General features: G+C 29.1%; 1 protein-coding gene across 1 annotated transcript in view; it reads left to right on the top strand.

Moving 5' to 3' along the window:
• The first annotated feature begins 653 nt into the window (after positions 1 to 653).
• LOC106464444 (replication factor C subunit 5-like) overlaps positions 654 to 10048 on the top strand; it is a 16999-nt gene continuing 7604 nt past the window's right edge. The window contains exons 1-7 of the mRNA XM_013924587.2: positions 654 to 896; positions 2601 to 2665; positions 4557 to 4693; positions 5875 to 5954; positions 7421 to 7494; positions 8063 to 8222; positions 9058 to 9139. Of these exons, the coding sequence (XP_013780041.1) occupies positions 865 to 896; positions 2601 to 2665; positions 4557 to 4693; positions 5875 to 5954; positions 7421 to 7494; positions 8063 to 8222; positions 9058 to 9139 (630 nt within the window). The 5' untranslated portion in view covers positions 654 to 864. The remainder of the gene's footprint in view (positions 897 to 2600; positions 2666 to 4556; positions 4694 to 5874; positions 5955 to 7420; positions 7495 to 8062; positions 8223 to 9057; positions 9140 to 10048) is intronic.

The raw sequence follows: 10048 nt of genomic DNA, 5'->3' as shown, positions 1-10048 counted from the left end.
TTCAAAACAAACAAACTGTAGATTAACGTAAAACAAATCAACCTACTTGTACAAAGTAACGCGATAGCTAACACACTGAATGCTTCAATCTCTATCTTGAAATCACTCTACATACTTCACAACTATCATATATCTATAATGTAGCTTCGAATATACTAGAAAATCTTGTCAAATCTTTAGAGTTTCTAAGGCGCCCAATGCCCTCTAGCTAACAAATTACAACCCTTTAGATATAGTTTACAACAATATTCTAGTTTAAGTGATATATTCGTAAAATCATGTCAACACTTCTACAGACTTTTTTATGTAGCTGTAACACCAAAGTGGGGTAAAATATTCTTCACCATTAATTACATAAATAAAAACATTGAAATAAATTAAGAGATTACGATCAACCCCATTATCTAGTAAGCTATTTTAAAATAAAGAATAGCTCAAAGAAAATGTTTTTTGCTTAATAATGTGTCTGAAAACTAATATTCAGTTATCTTCTCTGAAGTTAAAGTATATTACAAAATATATATATAAGTGAAATTGATTATTGAGTATTGAAGAAAACACTTGTACGTTGTAGTTTATTATTTAGTCGTCGTCATGGTATTCAATGGTGTACCTTCTTGTTTGTAGGTGGCAGAGCGATATCTTAAGTTTCGCGCCATAAAATTCAGAAGTGTATAATAACAAGTAATGTTATGATTGAAATAACGTAGAATTTAGGAAGAAGTTTGAGCATCATATATACTTTATTTTAATATTATTTGTTGAAGCATATTGTCAACACAATTTGTAAAAGCTTTATATTGCAATATAACTATATATATATATCATCGAGAAGACAAGATATTTCAACATCAAGCAACATAAATGTCTGGAGATTCGCAGACCAATCTTCCATGGTAATATTGTTATTTATATGTTAATACTGCTTGTACTAGTAGTAATAGAACGTGTCGAAATTTAATGATATATAGAGTTTGGTGTTTAAAGCAACGGTCTAAAACAAAGGGCTTGGCTTTTTCCGAAAAAGAAGCTCGGAGAGGTATATAGTATAGCAACAATGATATAACTAACAATAACAATACATTTTATATGTACAAAATATTCTTTCCAGAAGGTTTCAATTTCACTTGATGCTATTGATTAGTTACATTGTGGAGGATTTATTATTTTCACTAAAAAAGGAGGGGCAGTTTTAAAATTAAAAATCTGTTCAGTTTTTTATCTATCAATATCATTAAAAATGCATCTGTGAAACTGAAAAGTGCACAGACTGCAGAATATTAGTGTTAATTTTAGTTAATAAAAGTATAACTTGAAAGGAGTAGGATGACAGAATGTATGACATATATTATGTGAGATAACTTTTCTATGAAGACTTTTTATGTTTTAACACTGATAAAACAAATATTGTTACCCTTTAGAATGCTGGAATATCACAATTATTTATTCTTTTCCTGCTCTAATTAATTCATTTTGCATTACATTACATTGGATCTTTAGTTTAAATGTGATGAGTGTTATGAAAGGCAGGTATTTAATTCTTTAAAGTTTATGGTTAACTAGTATAAGGTAGAGAAAGAGTTGATAAAAGATTCACTTTGCTATTTCAGTAAGTAAGAAAACATCTGAATGGTAAATACCTGGCTGTCATTTTTAGTTCAAACAGGGAAATTTTCAAGATTAGTGAGGAAAGGCTTGAACTATAGATAGCATATTAATAGCTTATAGCAAATACTATTGTTCTAATCAGTACTTTATAAAGGATGACAGGTAATTATATGGAGTTTATACAGTTAACACTATAGGAGCAAAAAATACTTATGACCATTAACGACATCAACTAATGTTACATAAAGTAATAGATTAATCTCAAACAGCTTTTACTGTATCTGAAGGCCAGTTATTCTATAGGCCAACCACTCTATTACAAAAATAACATTGTCTTAACTGAAGACATGGCTGAGTTTTCCATGTCTTAAACTTGTGTTTTCTAGTCTTACTGTCTGTAGTTTTTTTATGTATGAAAACCTCATCTGAATTTATGGATTAACTGGACTAATATTTCTTGATATAAAAAAAACATAGCTCTTCTTGCAATGAACTATATCATATAATAATACTTTCTGTAATAGTCTGATTCAGTAGAAAATATTGTGAACATAACATTAATTGAATTCCAGTTTTTTAATAGTTGATAAAATAAGTTTCAATCTGCATTGAAACTTATTGTATGATACCATTTGAAAAAGTGCCTTGAAAAATGGTAACAATAGCTATTGTGGATCAGTATTGTTTCATGAGTTGGAATTGTTTACAAAGACATTTTTTGCTATCTTTTAGGAAGCTCTTGATGTTGCTCAGACTAGTAAATAAGAAGGTATATTAAATAAGTTAGTTTTGTAAGAAGTCATTGGACTGTTTGTATTCAGCACACTATTTTACAGTATAACAAGCAGTTTTGTGAAGAAATTTAAAATCTTAATAAAACCTGTGTAGTTAAGTTCAAGTCTTGTTTTCCAATGCCGTTGCTTATTTCAGTAACTGTGAACTCTGTTTATCCAGCTGACATCTGACATTTTAAACTGTTCTTCACAATTTAGGGTTGAGAAGTACAGACCAAAAGAACTTGAAGAACTTATTGCACATGAAGACATTCTATCCACTAGTAAGTCAGTTTTTTTAAATTAGATTATGCAACCAGGATAGACTTTTTTGGATCAAAAGAGTCCAGTAAAGCACCTCTAAATGTTTTAATTAGTTTTTAAAAATGAAAGTTAATATCATTAAAAGATTAATCACAGAGGTTTCCATTTGCTTTTTCTTTATATGATTTACTTTTTATTACAAAAAAAATTTAGAATTTTTTATAATATATTTTCATAATGGCATAGATGAATTTCTTCTTTCTCATTGTTTGTGATCAGATACTTATTTTTCACTTGTGGACAACTTCATATTTGTATTTTTGTACAAAACTTGCTCCAAATAAAGTATATTGAACATACATTTGTTTTATGTTATCGGTTCCCCAGGTGGTGATGTTAGATATTGATGTCCGTTGTTGGCTTGTCATGTTATTACAGTCAAGTGATAAATACAGACGATAATTGCCTATTATCAACAATTGGTGTCTTTTTTTCCTTCTTTTTGGCTAAGCAATAATAGAAGACGAAATTGGTATGTTCTCCACAAACCACACCAGATACAAATGACGGTACAAGGTTTCCACTATATGTGCAAAAATATCTGGTCAGTGTATGTTGTTGTCAGTTTTAATAGATAATGACCAGAAGTATGAGAACAATTATTGTACATGTGAGTAGAAATGGTCATGATTATCGGAACAGCATTAGTGTTTTCAGATATCTCAAAATCTAGTAATACTTCAGAAATTGTATCTTTGTGAAATATTATTTTTTACATAAATTGTTGGTTAGGTAAATACATATATGTATGAACGTTGTAGATAATTTTTATTTTATATCAATATACATGGGCAATTTTACTGAATGATGTCCCCAATTAACTTATCTTTGGTATTGGGTTAACTGCACATGTTAGTCAATAACAAAGCACGCTTGAAGGTGAGAAATTAAATACTTTTCCTATCATTCTGTGGGATACAGTAGCAACTAAGTTGGAATTTATATTTTGATGCATTTGTTAAGTACCTTCGTAGTGCTTAAAAGCAAAATTATGAAACATTGAGATGTGTATAGGTTAATTATTGCTAACATTGACATGAGAACAACTTCAACATGATTACAGTGCTAACTTCAGCCTAACTTTATTAGAACACTGTGAGAATTAACATACACACATACAAGGGTCTGACAAGATTTGTCACTTTCACAGGATTTAATATAAGTATGGCTCGAAAAAATGAGGTTTGTTTTGATTTAAAACAATATAAGATTTTAAAATGCCCAAAAGTTTGGATTTTTATACATTCTTTGCACTGTTAACAGAAAACAAAGGAATAATACATAAATTTGAAGTTGTATTTTACAGTCTATAGTCTCGATAAGTTAGGCACTACAGCAGTATTGATTTCTAGTTGTTAATCTTCTGCTAGAGAAATATGCCACTACATCTTGGACACAGTTTCAAGAGATGACAGTATTTGTGTGGAAAATTTCAATATTGGTGTCAAGACTTTGTGTAATTTTGTTTTTGACATCTTAATTATTTAAGTTAAAGTGTTTGTAATACTTTTATTTATCTTTATTTGGTATTTTTTGTAAAAAATGAAAATAAAACAATATTATTCAAAATGTATAATTAACAGAAATTTTTGAACAGTCCAGATGAATATTATTTGAGTCACCTTTATGGCAGATTTGCATTATTACTGTTAACAGACATTGGATTGGTATGGCTGAAGGAATTTCAAATAAAAACAGTGATATCTGAAAACTGGTGCAACTCCAAGTAATACAGATTATCTAATCAAACTAATAATGCTGTAGATTTTGAAGAACAGATTTATTTAACATCAATGTTTTGTGTGTGGAGCTCTTTTTATGTTTTCCAACTAAAACACATGAAAATTTCAGTTCGTAGGTTTATTAAAGAAGATCGTGTGCCACATCTCTTATTGTATGGACCACCAGGTACGGGAAAAACCTCGACTATCTTAGCCTGTGCTCGTCAGATTTATTCACAGAAAGAACTTAACTCAATGGTGTTAGAGGTATGTTGCTGATTTTATTTATATTTCTTAGGAACAGTTCTTACCATTTTTGTGTTATATACTCGTATATATGTGTACAGTATCAAGAATAAGCAATTATTTTAATACCAGCAAGACTGGTTAGGCCTAACCAACAAAACACAACCTATTACAGAATAAATTTCTGCAGATCTAAACATGCTTTTAAAGTTAACATTTTGTGACCTAGAAAATTGTAAAATAATTGGACAACTTTTATTTATTGTATTGAACATGATGATAATATAAAAAAACTTCCTTTCTATTCAGTGGAATGCCCTCTATATGGAATGCCCTGTATAAGGTACTACAGATTTCAGTTAACCTCTACAGGTGTTATTCCAAACAATTCAAAGGCATTGTTGCTTTTAAAGGACAGTTCTCATTGGACAGATCTGTTTGTTGTTAAGCTCAAAGCTACTCAATGGGCTATTTGTGTTGTGCTTACCACAGGTATTGAAACCCAAGTTTTAGCATAAGTCCATAGACTTACTGCTGGAGGGCTGATAGGTCTAACAAGGTTAGGCTATTCAATAAAGGTGTTGCAGTAAATTATATCAAAGTAATTTTAGTTATAGTTTAAAATTCCATCTAACTGGGGACTAATTTCGGTAAGTAAATTTATTTTTTGTGTTTTGATAAAAAGAATTGTAGGTTTACGAGTTAAAATTACTTATGAAGTGTTAACTTATAAACAGAGCCAGCCTAACAAACACTCAAGTATTATAGGCATAACTTTTTGTAATACATTTTAGTATAATAGTAATAAAACGTGAATATTTCAGAAGCATTATCTACATCTCTGCACCAGTAAGCGTCATCACCTTGCATGCAATTGCCGTGATATTTTCTGTACATATCTACATATATTGTGTTATTTTTCAGTGTGGCAATATATATGCATGTAGCTTTTATAGTTTGATATTTCTTCACTGACTTTTTATGAAGGAAGATTCTTCAAGAAGACTACAAATTATGTTCATGATAAAGAAAGAGACGTTTAAAATGAAATGTGTTTTGAATTTGCCAAATTCCACAAAAGCTCTGAACTTTTAGAAAAAATGATGTAACACTAAGAATCAGTTAAAACCATAATTTTTTGTTATGTGTAAATTAAACAGTTTTGATATTTTGTTTTTGAAAGTTTTTATACGTTATTATAGTTAAACGCATCAGATGATCGTGGTATTGGAATAGTTCGAGGACAGATTCTCAGTTTTGCTAGTACAAAGACAATATTTAAGTAAGTACTTTATTTGCTATAAATATATATTTAGTTTTCTTTTTTGTGTGAAGTTTTACAGCTTGTTAAAACTTTTTCGTGTTTTTGGTTCTTATTCAAATACGACAAACAGATTACTATCCACATCTGGAAGTAGGATTAGATTATTGGTTAAATACATTACAAATTTATTATATTTAAGATAAACCAGGTGTCATAGTCTGGGTTATTCTTTGGGGCATTTAAAGCTGTCTAGATGGTGAAAGCAGATATTGTGAAGAGATAATGGATCAATTTGTTTTATTATTAAAAGTAGTGATAATGAATAGATGATCTGACAGGTCTGTTTGTTGTTAAGAACAACAATTGGTGTTTTATTTTTTTATTAAAATACTTAAGTGACTCAAGATAATACTGAAATTTTCAATAGAGAGAAGGGTTAAAAAATTCAACATTTTTGTGATTCTCTTCAACATTGTAAATAATTTTAATTTTGAGATGTAAGGCTTCAATTTTCTAGTTTTCTTTCAGCAAACATTTGTCGTATAGTGTGTTCTGAGATGCAAATAAATGTACCAAAGATATAAATGCCACTTTCATAGATAATCTATAAAGTTTCACATTTCTTTCTGAGTTTAAGGTTGTGTTGAGGAAAATTTTGTAGATATTTCACAAAACGTTTTTTCTGAGGATGAGGTTTGGCTAACTATGCTAGTAATTCACATTGTAATGTAGCTTATTTTATTGCTTTTAATAATCTCTTAAAGAAATCAATAAAAAATACTTGGCTTTTCTTGTAACTTAAAAATTATCAATATTTAAATGTTTGAAATAGAAAAATATCATAAGTTAAATAACATATTTTATAAAATAACTAATGCTAGATAAATTCAAATTACATGAAAAAATTAGTTTTGAAAATTATATTTTTTTCTCTGTTTTAAATAAAACTTTGGTATAGCAGAAGTTTCTATAACTCATTGTTATTATTAAAACAGTGACCGTGTTTCATTTTTTGTTGGGCTAGTGTGGACTAATGGTAAGAATGATGGACTGTTGATTATAAGGTCCAAGGTTAGTGCTGCACTTTCAACTAGAGGAGTTCTAATCATGACAATCAATCTTGTTCTTCAGATCAGAGTATCTTAGTAGGTGGTGGATATTGATGACTAGTTTCTTTCATTTTATTCACCTGTTTGATTTGATATTGAGTACTGTCATGTCTGAACCTTGGAGTCTTTGATCTGGCCATTTCTTCCATATATTGCATATATTTTTAAGTTGAAAATACAAAATACCATTTTTTATTATAGTTTAAAACAACCTGTTTCATTTATTAGAACAGTCATTGTTTCATTAGTTATTAAAACATCAGTCACTTTTTCATTTATTATCATCCTCAAACGAAAAGAGTTATTTCTACAAAATTTGACAGTCTGTCTAAGTCGTTACAAAATTCAAGTTTTTCTTCATGATTTTTTACTCAGGTCAGGATTCAAACTGGTTATCTTAGATGAAGCAGATGCCATGACAAATGATGCCCAGAATGCTCTGAGACGAGGTGAGAATCTAATATGATGTTTTTCTGTGCTGTTCATGACAAATGATGCCCAGAATGCTCTGAGACGAGGTGAGAATCTAACAGAGCATTCTGGGCATCATTTGTCATGAACAGCACAGAAAAACATCATATTATTTTACATTAACATTATTATAATTAGTATTATATTAATATTCAAATGCAAAAAAATACTGTGGTAAGATACAAGTATATCCACTAATAAGAAAAGAATATTAAATCTGCATCTGATACAAATTTTAAAGCATTAGGTCTCAGATTTAAAAAATGAAATGGAATCTACTTGTTATGACTGGTACTCAAAAGGTACTTTACAAGATTTGTTTGTTTTTTAGAGCAAAGCCACATTGGGTTATCTTCTGTGTCCACCACAGGTAATCAAACCCCCAAAATTTTGTGTTGTAAGTTCGTAGATTTATCAGTCCCACTGGGGGACTACAAGATTTATGGAACAGCACAGAAAAACATCATATTAGATTCTCACCTCGTCTAATATTAATATAAATACAATAGAAAGTAATTTATTATCTCTCATCCTTATTCTTTCTAGTCATAGAGAAGTTTACAGAAAACACAAGGTTTTGTCTCATCTGTAATTATTTATCGAAGATCATTCCTGCACTCCAATCTAGATGTACTCGGTTTCGCTTTGCTCCCTTGAGCCCCAAGCAAATGCTTCCTCGCCTCGAACACGTTATACAATGTGAAGGGTAAATATCAGTTTACTAAAGATTTGGAAGTTTTAATCTGTTGTGGTAAAATAACATTCTGAAAAACAAGTGGTGTTTTTTGTTTTTTCTCACAAATTCAAACCTAAAACTAGGCATTTCTTCATATTGCCAATAAATGTAATGTTTTAAAACTGAAAGAAAATTTTAATAAAATGAGAATATTACTTTGTGAAAGAATAAGATGAATGATAAGATAGCCACAGCAAAATCACAAATCAAACCATTTTATCTTATTATATGTGTTCTGTATAACATATTCTTACACAAGTTAAAACACGATAAATAAAGGTGCACTGGTTTGCTAAGAATTTATTGTATGGAATGTGATCTCTCATTGAGAATGCTTGTATCGTTAAGAAAGCTTTATTTGATGCTTAACTTTTAAGATTTCTGTAAATCGATATCCATATCTAGTGTATATGACTTCTCCAATATTGTATCCCATTTTTCTAATTATTTGACCAGTATTATTAACCAGTGAGTAAAATTATTTTAACTAGTGAAAAAATTAATTTTAGCCTGATTGATTATCATCTGGTAAAATATGATCATAATGGGTTGGGTGTTAAATTTTTTTTTTTGGTAGTAAAAGATTAATTATGTAAAAAATAATAATTTAAACAAATAAATAATACCTATGGAGACAGAGATATTCAAAGGAAAATAAGACAGAACTTTTATCATTGAAATAAAACTGGGTGGGTTGTTTTAATATATTATATTCCAGATGGCATTCTTTTAGGAATTTGTTTGGTTATACTGCTATTTATTGTCAACAAAAAATACAATGTGGTTTAATTTATTATATGATCAGTGTAACTGTCACAGAAGATGGGAAGAAGGCGCTATTAGACTTGGCTCAAGGAGACATGAGAAAAGTTTTAAACATCCTACAGGTATTTTGTTCCTATATTTTGAATTCTCTTTTGTTTAAAGTATAACCAGAACATACTTCTATTAAAGGATCAGTCACATTCAGCTAATGTAAGAACCGTGTTTATTGGATATAATCATCATAAAAAGATAATTACATGTATATATATATATATATGTGATTTGTTGCTTTCATATTAAACGATTTATTGAAAAATCTTAGTTTGAATTATGTGTGTCAAATTCTCCGATGCAGCTTCAAAGGTTGTTGTTTTTCGTCTGCTGTTATGGAAGTAATATGACAACAACAATGTTATTCTTTGGATGCATTTGTTATGCAAATCTTTCAATTCTGTTTTGTCTCAGTATTGACAAGTAAATATCTTTAAATGTAGGAGGGGGGAGTATGTTTATAAGCACATTATTTGGTGGTAAATTTATTGTTTTGTGCAAGTAAAATATTTCAAGGATAAAAAAAGTAGAATAAGGTGAAGATGATAAATGAATTAAACTCTTGGACGTAATTCACCTTAAATATTCTTTAGTTTTCTATTTTCATTGCAATTTTTTGAACAAATGATCTTTTTTCAACCCAGAAACAAATTTGTTTGAATGAAACTTTTTGCCAATTATTATAATGTTTAACATATCTGAAAAGGAAATAAAGCAATCAATTTGCTTTTAAAACCATAATTATTGTTACAAGAAACTTTTAATTGTACTTATAATTACAAAACAATAATAACAAAGTTATTCTTGTGGGAAAATTTTTAGTGTATTGTTGATAAATTCAGCAATAATAATCACTAATAAACCTTTTGTTTGTCAGAAATTAGTGCTCACACAATGGTGGATATCTGTTAAAACTATTGTAACTAGTAGTTACTTTCTGTAAATATCTGTTAACTATTGTAACTAGTGGTTACTTTCTG

The sequence above is a fragment of the Limulus polyphemus genome, unplaced genomic scaffold, assembly GCF_000517525.1.
Source record: "Limulus polyphemus unplaced genomic scaffold, Limulus_polyphemus-2.1.2 Scaffold1654, whole genome shotgun sequence".
Lineage (NCBI taxonomy): Eukaryota > Metazoa > Arthropoda > Merostomata > Xiphosura > Limulidae > Limulus > Limulus polyphemus.
This window is presented reverse-complemented; position numbering and strand designations above follow the sequence as displayed.